Genomic DNA, 22,137 nt, shown 5'->3' on the forward strand with positions numbered 1-22,137 from the left:
TTGAAAATCACTGAATCTGGTTTCAAAATCATCCACAACTTTCTCAATTTCAGAAACATATTTCTCACTATTAAATTCAAAAACAGGATATTTTTGCAAATGGTCTTGCATATTTGCAAAATGATTGAAATTTTTTTCTTTGAGATCCTTCGCCAATGCCAAAAATTGACATTTATATGCAGAAATACTAGTAATCATGTCACCCACATTTTTATTTTTTCCTTGTAATTCCAAATTTAGATCACTTAATTTACTGGCAAAATGTGCCAAAAAAGCCAAATCACACAACCACACCGTAGCTTGCAGCTGCTGATAATCATCTCCCCTTTTATCAACAAATTTTTAAATTTTATTCAGCAAATTTCAAAATCTGTAGAAACTTACTCCAACTCAGCCATGTCACATCTGTGTGTAATATCAGATCTGGTTCATTTTCATCGAGGTGCATTTTGAACAGTCTCCTTTGAAGAGATTATCCTCTGGTGGAATTCACGATTTCGAAAGCTATGTCCATAATACTTTTAGTATTTAATCTTTATCTGGTTAACACTTGTTGGTGGATGATAGAGTGGTAACTCAAAAAAGCTGGGAATTCATCATCCTTTTGGCACAATGCGATGAATCCATGAAGATGCCCTGTCATTGCTTTAGCTCCATGTTGTTATTGTTATGAGCTTAAATACTGGTAATTTAATTTTTTCAATAAAACTTTTTGAATGCGTTAAATATATCAAGACCTCTGGTTCTTTCTTTTAACGAAACAATACCCAGCAGTTCTTCTCTAGTGGCAGAATCATTGAAAACTATACAAATAACAACAAGCAATTGAGCTATATCACTGAAGTCTGTTGTAAAGAAAAGGACACACAATTAGCAATATGAGCACGCAATTGTTCGCTCACATTTTTACTAATTTTTTTGATGTGTCGCATCACAGTATTTCAGATAATTGCAGACCTTGAATGGCATTTTTAATTCCATTTTTGTTCTTAAAATTTTCAAAAAGAGAATCTTATTTCTAAAAATGCGTCTTTGATGAATTGACCATCAGAAAATGGTTTGCACTTTTCTTTGCAAGAAATTACTCACTTTAAATGATGCTACAATTACTGCTATAGATTACACAAATTGGGTGTCACGAAAAAATTTTGTTGTGCGAATAATCTGGATTTAAGTTCTTTTAATTTATTTTTTCTAAGGTCACTATTAGGCGAAAAATCCGATTGGTATTTACCATGGAGTGCTTTGAAGTGCCTTTCTAAATTTCCTTTTTTGGGTATAGCCACGGAAGCATTGCAAATCAAACAGTTTTTCTTTTATCATTACAAAAAGTATTTTAGTTCCCACTCTATGAAAATGATTCGTTTTACTCTTTTTCGTAATATTCATTTTAAATCAAAGGGTATTAAATTAATGTATAAGAACTGTCCAGTTATTAATATTAAGTAAGCCGAATAAGAATTCAACACATACGCTATACTCTCCTCAACATAACTGCATGAATTTCACTAAACAAGCCCAGGGGCTGTGCGGCGACAAAAGTAGTCACGTGGTTCAACAGATTTGTAAGACGCATATTCAGTGGGGCGCATAATAATAATAATAACATTTAGATTTTGACTGATCTATTTTTTATATATATTTAAAATTTGTCGTCATCGACCAAAATTAAAGCCACAATCAACTTGTTGGCCACCACTGTGCTATATACCATACAAGGCAAATTTTACTTGTAATTACTTGGAGTTCAGAAATTCCTTTTCAAGAACAATTATATTACATAAAATTAAAAGCGTACAAGTTAGTACAAACTATACTGTAATAAAATTAAAAGATGATTCTCAGATTGTTGTTGATGGGGTTTTCAGCGCAATGGATACTTAGGAGAGATTACACCTATGAAAGTGGTACATACTGCCTATTTTGGTTGCTGCGGAAGCAGTCAGAAGGGATTATATAATCCTATTTTTTTTTAGGAAGGAGAAAAATTCTATGAAATTTGAGTTTTCACTTGTTTGTTATTTGGTTTTTAGGAGCATTAGCAACTAAGGCCATATTGTTCTGGGGATATGCGGTGGTCATTCCCTGACCTTTCCACATCCTCCGTATTTGGTGGACACGGGCTCGAACCCCAGTCTAATCAAGAAGTGTGTGCTATGCACTGCTGCTCCTGCCCACCTGGCTACAGAGGTGATGAGTTTTCACATATGATGTGACTAAGTAACAAAGGTACCTTTGAAGTTTATGAGAGAACTGAATGATATTAGACAGGCATTATTTATACAAAATTCATTCTAGAAGTATGTTTGACCATAAGTGGTGTGTGGCAGTGATTACATCAAGGAGAGTAATTTCCCTTCAAAAGGATTAAATGAGTATCGCCTATTCAGGTTTTGGCTAGAATTACTTATTTTTGTCTGTTTGTAATGAAGCTGGAAACCCATAATTCTGGTACAGGTTTAATTTGAAGGAATTTATTATGCATTTGTGCTTGCCACTGAAGTGTCCATCTTCATTTACATATATTTCTAATATTCGTTTTGTAATCTATGAATGGTACAAGGAAATTCTTTGGAGCTGTGCTGGATGGGTGTTTGGCAGCAACATCTGCAATTTCATTTCCTGGTATTCCAGTATGGCCTGGGATCCAGCAGAAAACAACCTTTTGCTAATACTCCCCGAGATGAATCAACTCTGTTCTGATGAGCTGTATTAACAGATGAGTAGGTGGGTAAGTGTTTTGTGTGGCTAATAAGGAGCTTTGAGAATCTGTGTACATTATGCTCTTTTGGATCGAAATTTGGATTTAAGTTGAAATCCCCTATAATAAGACCATTAGATTTACTGACCCACTCTACTTCTCTGTACAGTTGTTCATTGTACTCATCAGAGTGATTAGGCCTATAACACACTCCCACTCTCAATTTTGCTTTCCCAGTGCTTAATGTCACACCAAACTGACTCAACATTGCACAGTCCACCCGTGTCAACTGGTTGCACTTCCTTAGAGTTTATGCCTTTCTTATATAACAGCATAACTTCTCCTCCCTTCCTACCCTGTCTATCCTTTCTGTACACATTATAGTCCACAAATTTCAATTCTGCATTCCTTATATCTGAGTTTGTTTGTTTTTTTCCCCCTTTATGAAAACCCCAAACACGAGAGGTATTAGAACCTATAGTACTTAGTACTGTGCATGGGTTGGAGGTGGAGAAGACAAAAGAAGATATTTGTTGACATTAGACTTGAACTTCTGTAGATTGTAATTTTCAGGAAATACGTATGAAGGAAGGTTGTTCCAGAAAACGGTGGTTAAATGAATAAACGAGGAAGATGAAAAAGTTGGTTCTGTGAGTTTGAAGTTGGACAGTAAATGGATTGACTGGTGGCGGCATGTGTTCGGACTGTTCTGAAAGAGAGAGAGTGGGAATTATAGAAGCCAATTCAGAAGAACAGTGCCCATGGAAGTATTTGTAGAAAAGGCATATAGCAGAAACAATACATCTATGAGACAGAGTGAAGAGACTCTGTTAAAGATGAGTCATTAATTAACCTAACTGCCCTCTTCTGAATGGAATCTAGAAGCTTGAGAGAGAGGTTTTGGGGGCATTGTCCCAGATGTGGGAACAATATTCCATGGTGGGGCGGAAAAGGTGTTTGTACAGAGTGAACAGCTGTTTGGAAGAAAAGTAATGTAGAGAGCGAAAAGAAAACCAAGTTTTTTAGATGCAAAGGAAGCAATATTTGCAATGTGCTTGTGCCAAGAGAGATTAGAAGACAGGGTAATCCCCAAAAGAGATGTATCATCTTGCCTAGAAATCGGAGTGTCACCAAAGATAAGCATAAGAGCAGAAGAATCGTTTTTGTGAGATATAAGACAGTAACTAGGTTGTCTCTGCCCCACTGGAGAAATGCCTGGAGATCGACATTTAAGGAATGTAGCGGATATTCAAGAAGATTAAGCTGATTGAGCAGGGCGAGGTTTCTCAAACTGGAAAGTGGAATGCAATGTGCTATCATCAGCAAAACTATGGATAGGATTTCCGGTCAATGGAAGAATGTCATTATTATACAAGAGGAAAAGAGTGGGGGAAAGAACTGAACCTTGGAGGACACCAGGATTAGTGGAGAAGTTACAAGACAGAGAGCCATCTACCATCACCCTCACTCAGTGAGCAGCCAGAGAGAAAACTGGATAACCAATTACAAAAAACAGTTGACAAACCATAAGATGGAAACTTCTACACGCATCTTCCAATTTTGAACCAATATGAACCAAAAGCTATTCACACACCTGTGTTAATACTGAAGAGAAGCGATTTATTCAGTAAAGATCCGTGGGGGGAAGGGGGTAAATCGCACTGCAGGTGAATGTGAGGTAACACTTCAGACTGAATCTCCTGTACAATTTCCAGAAAAAAATTGTGAGATGGAAAGCATGTTGTCATTCTTCAGTCCCATTTATGTATCTTTGTATAAAAATCCTGACACATCAAGATTTATTTGCTAAATCATATACACCTGACCATAGTGAACCATATTCTGTGTAAGTTAAGCCAGCCTTCTCCCTTCTGCACTCAGATTATATCTTAGTTTTTATGTATAACTGTGGAATTATCTTTTAAAATTGGCTGCTTAAGCATGACAGCAGAGAACAAAGTAGCATACAAATATGTGCTCAGCATTGCTAGTAGAATTAGGAACTAATGTCCTAATTCTACTATTATTAGTCTTGATTTGTCCATTAAATCGTTCAGTATGGAAGATGGATTTTTGGCTGCTGTAAAGGGATAAGTATTTTTTAAATTTTAACATATTCTTCGTTATTTAACATAGTAAATTGTGTTTTGCGGAGATATTAAATAGGTGTAGTAGCATTCATTAGCTTCTTATTTTGAATTTAACGAGCAATTTTTTGGAAGTTACGACTCCCGTTGTTGGCTGCTGTTGTTGTTATTTGGTTTTTAGGAGCATTAGCAACTAAGGCCATATTGCTCCGAGGATATGCGGTGGTCAATCCCTGACCTTTCCGCATTCTCCGTATTTGGTGGTCACGGGCTCGAACCCCGGTCTAATCAAGAAGCATGTGCTATGCACTGCCGCTCCTGCCTACCTGGCTATGGAGGCACCCCCAGTGTTGGTGCCAATATTTTTGAACTAGCCGCCATATTGTAGTCAATAAGAAATAGCTTAATATAAATATATCTCAAACTGATAGAGAAGGTATAAAGTAAAACTAGATAACATAATATGAAACACTGTATTAGAAATCTGTTAGCTTATTATAGTATTATCAATTAATCAAAAATATCATTAATCTCATTAAATTTCATTGTTAATTAAATTGTATTAATTAACCAGACTAGAGCTGCGAAGCAAAGATCACAGACTAGCGAGAGTCATGTGGCTCGGGGAGAAACGAAGGGGGCGATTCTCCAACGCATCACAGTCTCAAAAAATGTGCAAAATGTGAAATGTTTGCTGACCTTTCACAAAGGACATGATCTAGCCAAGGAGGATGCCTTTGTGTGTGCTTGGTGTCTGGAATGTCAAGAAATTAGGCGCAAACTCAGCGTTCTGATGAGTGTCTATGAGAACTTGAAGTGTAGGGTTAATGACCTCAAAGAAATTAATATGAGAGGTCCATCAGACTCTCGGCTGCCCAGCTCAATGACAGAGCTCATTCCTGAGCATCAAGGCAACACAGAAGCAATCTCCAAGGCAGAATGTGCTGGTCTCAAAGGAACTAGTTATTGTTGGTGATGCTATTGTCAGGGAGACAGAGAATAGGTGAAACAGGACCAAGGTATGGCTGCCAGGGGCAAAATTTGATGATGTTGTAGAGCAGATATCATCTTTTCAGAGCACAAAAGGTGATATTGTTGTACACAGTGGAACTAATGACATTAAGAGTAAGAGATCTGCAGATTTACTCAACAAGTACAGGTCAATGTTGAAAAAAAGTCACGAGTTAAAGTTGAATGTGAAATTGCTGCAATTTTGCCCACACACGATAGGAGGGAGTATATGATGAGAGCCTTTTGTTAGGCTAACTAAGAGTAGAAACAGGTGCATGTATACTTGCATGTACACCAATGCTAGGAGTATAATTAATAAATTAGATGAGCTTGAAGTGCTAGTCAAGACATAAGCTGGAATTTGGGGAGTACAATGTGTACAGAAAGGATAGACAGGACAGGATGGGAGGAGGGGTTATGCTGGTAGTAAAGAAACACAAAATCTAAGGAAGTGCATCCAATTGATGTGGGTGAACAATGCAATGTTGAGTCTGTTTGGTGTGACACAAACATTGGAAAAGGAAAAATGGGAGTAGGTGTGTGTTATAGGCCTAATGAATCTGATGACTATAATGAGCAATTGTGCAGAGAAATAGAGTGGGCCAGTAAATTAGAGTGTCTTATAATGGGGGATTTTAATTTCCTGGATATTGGACTGGAATTTGTGGGTTGGTCACTCACACACTAGCAAGGCTTTTGTGGATTTATTGGATGATTGCTTTCTACAGCAGCATGTTTGGGAGGCAACTAGAGGGAGTAATACTCTTGATCTGATTATCAGAAGTCATTCTTCATGCATCAAGAATCTGCAGATAAAGAAACCACTAGGTGGCAGTGATCACAGTGTGCTGAAGTGCGATTTACTCAAAGAGGTAACTACCATCAACGGTAAAGGGAAGGGCTTTTGCTTTCATAAAGGTGAATACGATGGTCTGAGACATTATTTAAATTCTATACGGTGGAACCAACTGATGATGTTACCAACAGCAAATTCAAAATGGCAAGCATTCAAAGAATTAATCTTAGAAACTACTAGGCTTCTCATACCAACAAAGAAATATTGTTTAAGATTTATGCCTAAATGGATGACAGATGAACTAATTAGACATGTGTCACAGAAGAAAAAAATGCATGGGATACATATAAATTAACATGTGACACAGAAGCCTATGATAGGTATAAGTTGGTCTGTAACCAAGTTACAGAGGAGGTTAGGCAGGTGAAGGCAGATTACGAGAAATCTTTGGCAAAGGATGCAAAGAAACAGCAAAGAGTTCTTTACTTATGTAAACTCTAGAAGGAAGGGGATGAATCAGATTGGTCCACTTGATATCGATGGTTCAACTGTTGATCATTCTGCTCAGGTAGCTAACAAACTAAATGAATATTTTGCATCGACATTCACACATGAGGAGTTATTCAGGGAGGGGAATGCCAAAAGTGTATTCATCTCTGGCAGTATGCTAGATAATCTTGTAATAACTGAGAGTAAAGTGGAGGAGAAATTGTTGAAGATAAACAAAAGAAAGACACCTGGATAGATTGCATCAACCTGGGGTTGATGCAATCTATCCAGTTATATTAAATGAGGCGGCAAAGGAAGTAAGCAAACCCTTAGCCATAATTATGAGAGCTTCCCTGGACTCAGGGAAGGTACCCATGGACTGGAGATGTGCAAATTTAACTCCAATCCACAAAGGAGGATGAAAGGGAAACACAGGTAATTACAGACATGTTAGTTTAACTTCTGTTCCAGGGAAATTAATGGAGGCACTGGTTAAAGAAGCATTGCAGGATCACCTAGACAAAACTTCAGTTATAGCTCAGACACAGCATGAGTTTGTTAAGGGAAAGTCTTGTCTGACTAATTTGATTGGATACTATGATATAGTCACAAAGGAACTGGATACAAAGAATAACTTTGATATCATATATTTGGATCTTAGAAAAGCCTTTGATACTGTTGCACATGGAAGACTGCTGCACAAATTTGAGCAGTGTGGCATTGGAGGCAAATTGCTGCTAAGGATAAAGGGATGGTTCAGTGAGAGAAGACAGAGAGTGGTAATCAATGGACACTGCTCAATGTGGTCTAACGTTATCAGTGGAGTCCCTCAGGGTTCAGTGTTGGGGTCCATTGTTGTTTTCTGTATTTATAAATGACACTGATGATGGAATATCAGGCTTTATGTCCAAGTTTGCAGATGATACAAAGGATGGCAGGGTTGTTAATGACAGTACGCTGCTGCAACAGGATCTAGAAAGGTTGAGCACATGGGCTGAGAGGTGGCAAATGAAGTTTAATGTTGACAAATGTAAAGTACTACATATGGGAAGCAGTATTTTTTTTTTTTTTTTTTTGATTTGGTAGTTGTTGGCGCATCGGCTTCTGCGGCCATATTGCACCTCCCAAGGTTTTTTCAGTACTTTGATCCAAGCCCGAGGCGGGAATCGAACCCGCGACCTTTGGGTTGCCGGGCAGGTACTTTACCCACTCGGCTAGCCCGGTCGGCCAGAGGGGAAGCAGTAATCCCAGAGTAACATATGAACTCTGTGGTACCACACTGATAGTGGTAGAGAATGAAAAGGACCTGGGGGTAATTGTGCAGGTAGATATGAAGTTTTCTGAGAAGTGCAGACAGTCTGCAAGAGTAGATCATGGTGTCTTGTTAATGATATACAGGAATTTTTCTAGCAGGGATAAGGAGGTGATTATTCCCTTCTATAAGCCAATGGTCAGGCCACACCTAGAGTACTGTATACAGGTCTGGAGGCCTCATTTCAAGAAGGATGTAGAGCTGCTGGAACGAGTACAGAGAAGGGCAACAAGATTAGTGAATGGAACAAAGGGGTGCTCTTACAAAGAAAGGCTTAAGTTTTGCAAATCACAGTGTCTGGAGACTAGGCACCTGCAAGGTGATCTGATTGAAGTGTATAAAGCCTTGAATGGTTTGAGCACGCTCAATGCGGATGGGATTCTTCCTCTTGCTCAAATAATTGCCTGAGAGGGCATAAATTCAAATTGAGGAAGGACGGTTGCAGGATGGATGTGCGGAAGTTTGCCTTTAGCCAGCAGGTGGTTGTTTGCTGGAACAAACTTCCATCTGTCGTAGAAGTTGATAATTTAAATAGATTCAAGGCAGAACTTGACAAACATTTGGAGCGAGTTGATGGGTGAGATAAGGGGTAGTTTTTTTTTTTTTTTTTGGCTGATGTTATATAAGCTTGCTTTCTTGCATCATGTGCCTTTGCTAATGCTAATGCCTTGTCAATAAATTCAGCCCTGGAGAGATTGTGAAAGGCTCAAGGGGTAGAATTTTTTTCAGCCTGATCTGTGCTTGTTAACAGGAGAGACTGCTTCTACAGGAATGGGATACACTTAAATAGAAAGGGTGCAAGAATATTTGCTAATGCTATTGAGGCAGTGTTAGATAGGGGGATACACAGACTAAAAGGTTAACATTGGCCGCAGGCAGAGGCAAAAGTGATTCTTCCACTGCTTCTATTCGAATGGGCAGCAGACTGGAAAACAAGGTAATGGATATTTCCAGGACTGCTGGGAGTCATAGTGTAACAAGTAAATACATGGGCTGTGTTAGGGTGGCTAGGAACAGGTGCATGTATACTTGAATGTACACCAATGCTATGAGTATAGTTAATAAATTTGATGAGCTTGAAGTGCTAGTCAAGATATCAAAGACAGATATTGTTGGGATATCAGAGATGTGGTGTCACACAGATATAAGCAGTGCAGAGTTGGAATTTGGGGAGTACAATGTGTATAGGAAGGATAGACAGGACAGGAAGGGAGAAGGGGTTATGCTGTTGGTTAAGAAACACAAAATCTAAGGAAGTGCATCCAATTGATGCTGGTGGACAATGCAGTGTTGAGTCTGTTTGGTGTGAAATAAGCACTGGGAAAGGAAAAATGAGTAGATGTGCTTGTTATACGTCTAATGAATCTGATGTGTATAATGAGCAATTGTGCAGAGAAATAGAGTGGGCCAGTAAATCAGAATGTCTTATAATGGGAGATTTTAATTTCCAGGATATTGGACTGGAATTTGTGGGTTGGTCACTCACACACTAGCAAGGCTTTTGTGGATTTATTGGATCATTGCTTTCTACAGCAGCATGTTTGGGAGGCAACTAGAGGGAGTAATACTCTTGATCTGATTATCAGAAGTCATTCTTCATGCATCAAGAATCTGCAGATAAAGAAACCACTGGGCGACAGTGATCACAATGTATTGATGTGGGAATTATTTAAAGATGTAACTACCATCAAGGCTTAAGGGAAGAGGTTTTGCTTTCGTAAAGGTGACTACAGAGGTCTCAGACAGTTTTTAAATTCTGTAGAGTGGGATCAACTGATGATGTTACCAACAGTGAATTCTAAATGGGAAGCCTTCAGGGACTTAATTTTGGAGGTTATTAGGCTTTTCATTCCAACTAAGAAAAACCTTGAGGTTTAGGCCTATATGGATGTCAGATGAATTAATGAGGCTAGTGGCAGAGAAGAAGAATGTATGGGATGCATATAAAGTATCAGGCAACTCAGAAGCCTATGGCAGGTATAAACTAGTCTGTAATCAAATCACAAAGGAGGTTAGGCAGGCGAAGGCAGATTATGAGAAATCTTTGGCAAAGGATGCAAAGAAAAACAGCAAGGAGTTCTTTACTTATGTAAACTCTAGAAAGAAAGTGATGAATCAGATTGGACCACTTAATATATATGGGTACTATTGATGATAAGGTTCAGGTAGCTGATAAACTGAATGAGTATTTTGCATCTACATTCACACATGAGGAGTTATTCAATGAGGGGAATGCAGAAGTTTATCAAATGCTAACAGGGAGCTAAGTGATTTTGTAATAACTGAGAGGAAAGTGGAGGAGAAATTGTTGAAGATAAACATAAGGAAGGCACCTGGGGTGGACGGGATCTATCCAGTTATATTAAAGGAGGCAGCAAAGGAAGTAAGCAAACCCTTAGCCATAATTATGAGAGCTTCCTTGGACTCAGGAGAGGTCCCCATATACTGGAGTTGTGCAAATGTATCACCAATTCACAAAGGAGATTCAAAAATTACACAAGTAACTACAGACCTGTTAGTTCAACTTGTGTTTCAGGGAAAATAATGGAATCACTGGTTAAAGAAGCATCTAGACAAGACTGCAGTAATAGTCAAGACACATCATAAGTTTGTCAAAGGGAGGTCTTGTCTGACCAATTTGATTTGTACTATGATGTGGTCACAAAGGAACTGAATGCCAAAAACAATTTTGATATCATATACTTGGAATTCAGGAAAGCTTTTGATACTGTTGCACATGGAAGACTGCTGTACAAATTGGAGAGGTATGGCATCAAGAGTAAGCTGCTACAATGGATAAAGGGATGGTTTAGTGGGAGACAACTGAGAGTGGTAATCAATGGACACTGCTCTTCATGGACAAATGTTATTAGTGGAGTTCCCCAGGATTCAGTGTTGGGCCCATTGTTGTTCTGCGTATGTATCAATGCTATTGATGAAGGTATATCAGGTTTAATGTCCAAGTTTGCATATGATACAAATATGGTTGGCAGGGTCGTTAACGAGAGTATGCTACTCCAACTGGATCTAGATAAGTTGGGAAAATGGGCTGAGAAGTGGCAAATGGAGTTTAACATTGACAAATGCAAAGTACTGCATATGGGTAGCAATAACTGAAGAGAAACATACTAACTGGGTGGTACTACACTCAGGGAAGTGGAAAGTGAAAAAGACCTGGGAGTAATTGTGCAGCCAAATAAGAAGTTCACTGAGCAGTGCAGGCGGACTGCCAGAGCAGGTCATGGAGTCTTGTCAACGATATATAGTAATTTTGCTAGCAGGGACAGGGAAGTGATAATCCCATTATAAAAGGCAATGGTCAGGCCACACCGAGTACTGTGCACAGGTCTGGAGGCCTCATTTAAGGAGGATGTAGAGTTACTAGAACAAGTACAAAGAAGAGCAACAAGATTGGTGAGGCGAACAAAGTAGTGCTCTTACCAACAAAGGCTTAAGTTCTGCAAATTTCAGCACCTGGAGAGTAGGCAAATGCGAAATGATCTGATTGAGGTGTATAAAGCCTTGAATGGGTTGAGCAAGCTGAAAGCTGATGGGATTCTTCATCTTGCTCAGACTAAGAACCTGAGTGGGCCCAGTTTCAAATTAAGGAAAGATAGTTGTAGAATAGATGTGCAGAAATTTGTCTTTAGCCGGCGGGTAGTTGATTGGTGGAACAGGCTTCCATCTTTTGCTGCGGAAGCTAATAGCCTAAATAAATTTAAGGCTGAGCTGGACAGGTGTTTGGAATGAATAGAGGGATGAAATGGGAGGGTTTTTTTTTTTTTTTTTTGGCTGATGCTGCATAAGCTTGCTTTCTTGCAACGTATGCCTCTACTAATGCTATTGTCACAAGAATTCAGAGTAACTTCAGGTAATGAAACCCCTGAATCTGCAACAAGAATTCAAGATGTTTTTGTTATAAATTGAGGTTTCTCCTTGTTCCATTGCAGCTATAATCATATAATAAATACATTAATCTTGTAATAAATATAAAAAAAACGTAACAGCAGTCAATACACTCTCAATGTAATTTGTACGTTACTTTTATTATTGGTTCTTTCTTTTGTAGTCTTTAAGCTGTGATTTACAAATTTAAGTTGCAACATCTCAAGAGGAATCCACTTAAAACAATAACTGCTATCAATAAAATCCTTGACAGATAATTTGATAATTTATTTCTTTAATTGTGTGTGTGCACGCACGCTTTTTTATATAAGCATGTGTTATGTCAACACAGCACCAAGGTTTTAAGCCATCACTCATGGTGATCGGTTAAACTTAGTGAAGTAAAGCAGATTATATAAAATTAATTGTCTAATTGGTTATAGTCTCTTAAATTGAACCAAGATAAACTTATCGTATTTTGTAAGCATTTACCGAATAATGTTTTTGAGATCATCAACTGAATTCGAATAATCACTGTGTGGGTGAATGTGTTAACTCTGATGTGTTAAATAATTGTAGTATACATTTTTTGTCAGTGTAATAAACAACTGTCTTTCACAGATAAAAAGGAATTGCCTGCATCACACAGTCTCAAAAAAACTTTCAAAATATGTCTTGATTAGTATGTTAGTTCTGTGACAGTACTAATTATATCTTAGTTCTGCCAAATGCTGCATATACTTTAAACTCATCTTAAAAAGTGTTGGCAGAACCAAGATGTGAATATACAAATTAAATAAGATGATTAAAATTAAAAATATACATTTTGAAGGTTATTATCAGTTAATCATACACTTCAAATTACTGTATACACTATACATCAAATTACTGTGTGTCATTTACTTGCTCTCAATTACAACTGTGTAAAAAAGGATGTGAGTTTTCAAAACTATTGTGCTCTCAACAGCTCCTCAGTTTCACTTATTGCACAGTACAAAATCATTGTTTTCACCATATCACAACACATGATATTAAGGTCCATTGATCTGTATGATTTTCAGAACAGTTATGGTAAGACACAATCTACTGATGATCCCAAAATGCGTAATCTTGCATTTTACACTATCTCAGAAGTCTCATCCCGGTATGAGCTTAATAAGTCTCAAACCCAATGTACTAGTGATTACTAAATCTGATGACCAACACTACTTAGACCCAAGTAAGTATATCATCCCTAAAGCAACCATCGGTTGTGCCTGAGTTGCATAACAAAATTTCTTTAATATCTGGGCTTCCAAGCTTCCCAAACAAACTTATAGATAACAACTACATCCAACAAATCTCTCTCTCTCTCTCTCTCTCTCTCTCTCTCTCTCAAAGGCACCTCCATAGCCAGGTGAGCAGGAGCAGCAGTGCATAGCACACGCTTCTTGATCAGACTGGGGTTCAAGCCCGTGACCACCAAATACGGAGGATGTGGAAAGGTCAGGTAATGACCACCGCATATCCCTGGAGTAATATGGCCTTAGTTGCTAATGCTCCTAAAAACCAAACAACAACACTCTCTCTCAACAGACAAGGTATTCATCATCTTGATTAAAAACACTCATCACAAAACAAAGTAGGAAGCTAAAGATCAAATGGGGTTAGATTTAAAATAAATCCCAGTGCCTATCTTGAAATAAAACTTGCACTACCAAAGAACTACAGAAAGGCAGGATACAGAGAGCACACATATAATTCAATATATATTTTTAACTGTTGTAACCACAAACTGTCAGTGCTAAATGATACTATGAACAGTTGTATTTTTTTAAGTGAAGCTTTAAGTGCAAAACTACCTATGCTGGGTGAAATTAAAAAAATAAAAATAAAATAAATTATCTTTCAATGGAAAATTCTGTCCTCTCTTGACCTCTCATTATGTAGTTATAATTTATCAGATCCAATGCTTCTCACAAAGGAAGAGAAGCATTGGATCTGATAAATACAGCAACATAACTCTCATACAGCAACGTTAACATAATCTAAACTATGACTTGTTTTATGCTTTTTCCTCATACAAAATTCAACAATTGGTCGAATTTTGTGTAAGGAAATCCAAAGGATAATGAAAAAACTATTTAGTAATATATCACTGGCTCAAATTATAATTTTTATCGAAAGTCATGAAACAGCTGCTCGCTGAGAGACATTTTCAGATAATCACATTTAACTGAAAGGATATCTGATTTAATGTTTAGCAAAGCAAAACGACCTATGAAGAATAATACAATAATCTGCAGTGAAATAAAATTTAAACATACCTAGTGGTAAAAGTGTTTGTGCTAAACACCTTGCTACAACAATTCTGACATTTGGGACACTGTCTTCAGACAGGGACAAAACACTGGGTACCACTTCTTGAATGAGTAACTCTTCAGGCAAAGAATTCTCCAGCACAAACTGTTGGCACAAAAGAACATATCTAAAACAAAATAAATTTTTAAGGGTTACTGGCACAATTTTTTTTGTTGTTTCCAGTTAAAAATTTCAACTTGCTTTACCTTCTTTTTTCTTTCTTTTTTTTTTTTTTTTATCAAAGATCTAGTTCAAAAATATTAATAAGGTCACTAGAATTGTTCATGGTGATTTTAACTTCATCTCTAATAAAATTCGTCTTACATAAGCCAAGCACCCTCACTTATAACTTTTTAATAAAATTTTAAGAGTAATAATGCTGTTGCTTTTTTTTTTAATGATGTGATTCTTTGATGTGTGTACAGGGAGTTTTCACTTCCCCCCCCCCAAGTATAACAAAATCGAAAATATGAACATTAATTGCAAAAAATGAATGTTAAACATTCATAAATACTGCATTCCAAACCACGTGCGTAGCTATACAATACAGTGTACCCACTTTATGATATTAATCAGTTCCAGAGACATTATTGTATCGTTAAAACATCGTAATGTGAACCCAATAACACATTGTTTTTGGTAATTTCTTTCAAGATCTCAGAAGTTAAAAATTTCACTGTATAACTAAACTATTTATCTCTCTAAAATGTCATTTTTAAGGTCACGAGCATGACCTTAAGGCCATATAAAAGGTCGTGAGCATGGTTTGTAAATTGTATTAGTTACCAATTCAAATCATTAAAATGCACTACACTTTCATCGTTATCATACGTTCCATTATAACAATCAATTTTAAACACCTCTGTGATATTTTTCTAAAGCACATTTCTGGAGGTCAATGACAATAAAACAATAAAAACAATTTGCACTTTCCAATTTACTGGGCTTTTCTGTTACTGCAAGCAATCATAAAGGGTAGTAAACTCGATCTTCTTGCATTTGTAAAAATACCAATAGCTGGAAATGTGTGATTTTTTACGTCATTATGGTAAAATGTGTTTCCCCTTTACTGAAATCTTCAATTGTATAAAAAACAAATAAATTTTCAGAGTCTTCTCTTCATTCCTTTTATTTTAAGCTTCATAAACTTGTTACTCCATGCGAATTGTGTTAGTTGCAATTTTTGTGTGCCGTTAAAAAATGCTTATGCATGCAATCATGAAATTTATAATTAAAAGTGAAGATTATCTTGGAAACAAACGCCTCTTGAAGCATTTCTGAAGAAGACAACTTCTTGTGCAACAAACCAACAAGTGTCGAGCCAATAATGAGTGATCAACGAGTGTGCATTTAGTCAATGATGATGAAGAATAAACATTCTTTACCATTTGTAAGTCGTAAATAATTTTCTATTATTATAATTTGCTTGATTTTACAGGCTACGTTTTCATTTCTTTCGATAAATCAATCATTGCTTAAACATAAACTAATTAGTTAACTAATTTCATTGTTGAGAATGTAATCCCTATTTTAAACCTTATGCCTATGGGAAATAAATTCCCGCTTTACGAGTTTTCGCTTTACAAGTGGGCATGCGCTAGGAACGAATTAACTCGTAAAGTCGAGAACTACCTGTATTGTGGGGTTTAACTGACATTATAGTTATGTGATAAAACAATTGTAAAGCCACTTCACTTTAATTTACCAAAGTCTTAATCAGATTTGATGAAATACTCCAAATTGCTTCAGAAAACTTCAGTAATGTTTATCTCATCACCAATGATATGCTGTAGTGTCAATGGTTCTTGAAGCTTAACCAAAGACTAGGTTTGAAGTTGTCTCGTTGATACTGGGGGCATTCATTCATTTAAGTCTCCATTAAGCTCAGCCATTCCCTGGGCCATATTCCACCCATGGCTATGAACTCAACAGGATGCAATTCTTAGGTTTTGGAACTCGTTTAATTTTAAATAAAATAGACATCAAATAAAAACACCAATCAAACAATGTTAGTAAATTTCAGCCACTTAGCCTCAGATGAGAGATGATTTGACTTTGATCATGTCTGCCAATCTCAATCATCCGGGTCTCTCTCCCTGGCACTGGGAGCTGGGCTTCCACTATCTACATTTAAAGCATATTGCCTCCAAAATACTCCACTTAAATAATCTTTGAAATAAGAGAATAGATGTCAGTCAGTGAATAAAACTCAGAGTGTCTCTTTCTCCAGTATGCTGATAGACCTTTCCAACTTAGATCTAAGATCAAGATAGCAATGATGTTCAGATGGCTCAGGTGTCCCACAACCACACATCTCATTATTTCTTAACTCAAGTTATTTCAACCTTAATGCCAATCCATCGTCCGTGAGAAGGAATGTTGCCTTTAATCCAAATTGCAACCATGTCTTTCTCTTAGCATCTATAATATGTAATATTATATGTTAACATCTATAACATATGTTAGGTGGGTAGGAAAACTGCTATCTTGAGGTGGGGGGCAGATTCACAGACTAATAGATTAACAGTAGCTGCAAGCAGAGTTGGAAGTCATTCTTGCACTGCTTCTATTTGAATGGGCAGCAACCTGGAAAACAAGTTGCTGGGAGTCATAATGAAACAAGTAAACACATGGGCAGTGTTAGGGTAACTAAAATGAAGAATAGGTGCATATATACTTGCATGTATACCAATGCTAGCGATATAGTAAATAAATCTGATGAATTTGAAGTGCTGGTCAAGACATCAAAGGCAGATACTGTTGGGATATCAGAGACGTGGTGTCAAGCAGATATAGGAATCCAGAATTGGAATTTGGGGAGTACAATGTGTACAGAAAGGGTAGTTCTTTATGTTATTGTGTTATTTGGTTTTTAGGAGCATTAGCAACTAAGGCCATATTGCTCCGGGGATATGTGGTGGTCATTGCCTGACCTTTCCGCATCCTCTGTATTTCGTGGTCACGGGCTCGAACCCCGATCTAATCAAGAAGCATGTGCTATGCATTGCTGCTCCTGCCCATGTGGCTACGGAGGCACCACAGAAAGGGTAGAGAGGATAGGAAGGGAAGAGAGGTAATGCCATTAGTTAAGAAACACACAAAATCTAAGGCAGTGCATCCAGTTGATATAGGTGGACAGTGCAATGTTGAATCAGTTTGGTGTAAAATAAGCACTGGAAAAGCAAAAATTAGGGTAGGAGTGTGTTATAGGACAAATGACTCTGATGAGTAAACCACTATACAGAGAAATAGAGTGGGCCAGTAAATCAGAATGTCTTATAGTAGGGGATTTTAACTTCCCAGATATTGACTGGAACTTGTGGATTAGTCATTCGCACACTAGCAAGATTTTTGTGGATTTACTAGATGATTGTTTTCTACAGCAGCATGTTTGAGAGGCAACCAGAGAGAGTAACATCTTGATCTGATTATCAGCAGTGATTATTCATGCATTAGAAATTTGCAGATAAAGGAACCACTACGTGGCAGTGATCATAGTGTACCAATGTGGGATATACTTTAAGATGTAACTACCATGAGGGGTAAATTGAAGGGTTTTTGCTTTCATAAAGGTGACTACAGTGGTCTCAGATATTTTTTAAATTGTATACAGTGGGACCAACTAATGATGTTACCAACAGCAAATTCTAAATGGGAAGCATTCAAGGAATTAACCTTGGAAGCTACTAGGCTTTTCATACCAACTAAGAAATAATGTTCAAGGTTTAGGCCCAAATGGAAGTCAGATGAACTAATGAGACTCATGACAGAAGAAAAATGTATGGGATGCATACAAATTATCAGGCGACACAGAAGGCTATGGTAGGTATAAGCTAGTCTGTAATGAAGTCACAAAGGAGGTTAGACAAGAGAAGACAGATTACAAGAAATCTTTGGAAAAGCATACAAATAAAAACATCAAAACCTTCTTAACTTATATAAACTCTAGAAGGAAGGGGATGAATCAGATTGGTCCACTTGATATTGACGGTTTGACAGTTGATCCAGCTCAGATAGCTGACAAACTGAATGAGTATTTTGCATCTACATTCACAAATGAGGAATGCTGTTGGGAAATGGAGGACAGAAGCTTATTAAACTCTAACAAGGAACTAAACGATTTTGTAATAACTGAGAGCAATGTGCAGAAGAAATTGTTAAAGTTAAACATAAGAAAGGCACCTGGGATGGATGGGATCTATGCAGTTATACTAAAGGAGTCATCAAAGGAAGTAAGCAAACCCTTAGCCATAATTATGAGAGCTTCCTTGGACTCAGGGGAAAGTCCCCACAGACTGGAGATGTGCAAATTTATCTCCAATTCACAAAGGGGATCAAAGGTTGACACTAGTAATAACAGACCCATTAGTTTAACTTCTGTTCTGGGAAAAGTAATGGAGTCACTGGTTAAAGATGCACTGCAGGGTCATCTAGACAAGACTGCAGTAATAATTCCGACATAGTATGAGTTTGTTAAGGGGAATCCTTGTCTGACTAATTTGATTGGATATTATGATGTGGTCACAAAGGAACTAGATGCAAAAAATAATTTTGATATTATATACTTGAATTTCAGGAAAACCTTTGATAATGTTACACATGGAAGATTACTGTACGAATTTGAGCAGTATGGTATTAAGGGCAAGTTGCTACAATGGATAAAAGAATGGTTGAGTGTGAGAAAACAGAGTGTGGCAATCAATGGACACTGCTTTTCGTGTACTAATGTTATTAGTGGAGACCACAAGGGTTCGGTGTTGGGCCCATTGTTGTTTTGTATATTTATCAATGATACTGATGAAGGTATATCGGGCTTATTGTCACAGTTTGCAGATGATACAAAGTTTGGCAGTGTTGTTAATGACAGTATGCTACTGCAACAGGATCTAGAATAATTGGGCAGATGGGCTGAGAAGTGGCAACTGATAACATTGACAAATGCAAAGTACTGCATACGGGTAGCAGTAACCCCAGATAAATGTACCGACTGTGTGGTACTACACAGGGTAGTGGAGAACGAAAATGAACTAGAGGTAATTGTGCAGTCAGATATGATATTTTCTGAGCAATGTAGACAGGCAGCCGGTGCAGGTCATGGGGTCTTGTAAATGATATACAGGAATTTTTCTAGCAGTAATAAGGAGTTGATTATCTCCTTGTATAAGGTAATGGTCAGGCCACACTGAGTACTGCATACAGGTCTGGAAGCCTAATTTTAAGAAGGATGTAGAATTGCTAGAAAGAGTACAGAGAAGGGCAACAAGACTAGTGAAGAGAACAAAGGGCTGCTCTTATGAATAAAGGCTTAAGTTCTGCAAACTGCAGCATCTGGAGACTAGGCACCTGTGAATTGATCTGATTGGGGTGTATAATGCCTTGAATGGTTTGAGCAAGCTCAATACTGAAGGGATTTTTCCTCCTGCTCAGATTACAAACCTGTGGGGGCATAAACTCAAACTGAGGAAAGAGTTGTAGAATAGATGTACAGAAATTTGCCTTTAGCCAGCGAGTGGTAGATTGCTGGATCAAGCTTCCATCTGTCGTTATGGAATACCATTGCTTTCTTGCATCATATGCCTCTGCTAATCAACTCTAGGTGCAAACATAAAAGTTTTTCATCCTTTTTCAGTTTGTTCCCATTTCTCTTGCCATATCTCAATTATAGATTGCGAAAATCACTTATTTTCTGACTTAACTTCGAAGTTTAAGTAAAGTCTCTCTCTGTCAGGACATGATGTTAAACCCATTATTGTTTTATTTATATTTCTCTTCATATAATACAACATTCCTGCTAGCAGGACCAGGAATTGGACGGGTATCCTTCCAGTTCAAATGTAATCTGAACTGGAAGGATTCCTGTACAGATTACATCTGTACAGCTTCAGAGGAGACCATCTGACACGCCCTTGTTATTACTAACAAAGCAAATCTTTGAGTCTGTAATATATATTTTTGTATCACAACTTTCTTCACTCGATGTACCCAAGCTCCAGAAGCATAGACTTATTGCTCTACCTTTAATACCCCAGTCAGCCCTTACTATCCTCCAGAGCTCAGCATACAGAGTTCTAATTTTATAATTTTATTCTTCAAAAATCTCACATGCTCTGTGTAAAAAAAAAAAAAAAAAAAAGTCTTTCTTCAAAAAACACTCCTAAGTATTTTGAAGTTTTAACATATCAGACAGCATCACCCTGAAGCCTCACAGTACAGTTTGGGTCCAATTCACACTCAACTTACCTGAGTAACATCTGAACAGTCTTATCCTTAGAAAGTTCTAACATATATTTTTACCCATTCCTCCAAAACTTTTAATGTCTCCTAAGCTTATTTCGCAATCTGAGATCTAGCACCTCCTTGTATACCCAATGCTAGATCATCAGCATATGCTATAATTTCTACTTCGGGTATAAAGAGTTTTAAAAACTCATCAAATACCACATTCCATGTGAAGGGGCCAATCACCAAGCCATGCATACATCCACAATATACTTCGTAGTTATAGTAGCATATTTAATTTTAACCACTACTTCACCACCAGAGGAAATAATTCTTATATACACTAAACTAATTATCTGAACATCCAGTTCTTCTAATTCTGACAAGGATACCTTCCCACCATAACCAATCAAATTCTCCTTTAAAATCTACAAATATCCCTAGAGCATATTCATAACCACCCCGCTCCACTGTCTGAACCAACTTATATATCGCATTCTCAGTTGAATAACCTTGCTTAAACCTGTACTGGTTTACTGAGGACATTGTTTGGTTTCATACATAATCATTAATCAGTTTACACATAACTGTTCATATACCTTTCCTCAGACTGGGAGCTGAGCAATAGGTCGATATACTTCAGTTGGTTAACACATTCTTATTGACTGCCCCCAGCAAGATGGGAAGCACCCTCCTCCATACATTTACTGTATAATTCAACATACAATTCAGGTTTTAACTGCAAAGACTTTTTCATAACAATAATGATACTGGGGGCAGTCAATAAGAATGTGTTAACAGTTAGACATTTTGAACAATGTAGGCACTAAGGTAGATCATCACCCATAAATAGGTGGAGGCAAGCCAGATAACTATGCTATATTTATGCTGGTCAAAGGACAGGGCAACTTTCTCTCATCGTATCTGGGCACTAGAGTGCTAAATTTTTGACCCCAGTTTAAACTAAAAGATATCATTACTGGTTTGAGAGTACTATAATATTTTCCACCATGCAAAAAAGCATGCTGCTTGAATAGTGGGTTTACAGCTTGGGGGTGGAACAACAAGATCGAGTGATCTGTTACCCATATGCAGTATCCATTTCTAGTAGGGTTGGATTTTTTGCAGCTTTATCAGTACATTCATTTCCCAATATCCCAGAATGTCCTGGGATCTAACAAAAGTTAACCAGCTGAAAGTATACTTAAATTTGCAATATTAGTATTAGTAAATACTATAAGGATGCAAGGCTATACAGCAACAGTAAAAAAATAATAATAAATATAACCACTTCCAA

General features: G+C 37.4%; 1 protein-coding gene across 4 annotated transcripts in view; it reads right to left on the minus strand.

Annotated features, from left to right (window-relative positions):
* The window catches only part of LOC150079116 (serine/threonine-protein phosphatase 4 regulatory subunit 1-like), a 672,615-nt gene that overhangs the window by 16,162 nt on the left and 634,316 nt on the right, over nucleotides 1–22,137 (minus strand). For all 4 annotated transcript variants that reach the window (XM_090384028.1, XM_090384027.1, XM_090384026.1 and 1 more), the window contains one exon: nucleotides 14,588–14,748. In XM_090384028.1, coding sequence (XP_090240154.1) covers nucleotides 14,588–14,748 — 161 coding nt within the window. The remainder of the gene's footprint in view (nucleotides 1–14,587; nucleotides 14,749–22,137) is intronic.

This window comes from Mastigoproctus giganteus, chromosome 10, assembly GCF_048544385.1.
Source record: "Mastigoproctus giganteus isolate SK-2022 chromosome 10, ASM4854438v1, whole genome shotgun sequence".
NCBI classification, from domain to species: domain Eukaryota; kingdom Metazoa; phylum Arthropoda; class Arachnida; order Uropygi; family Thelyphonidae; genus Mastigoproctus; species Mastigoproctus giganteus.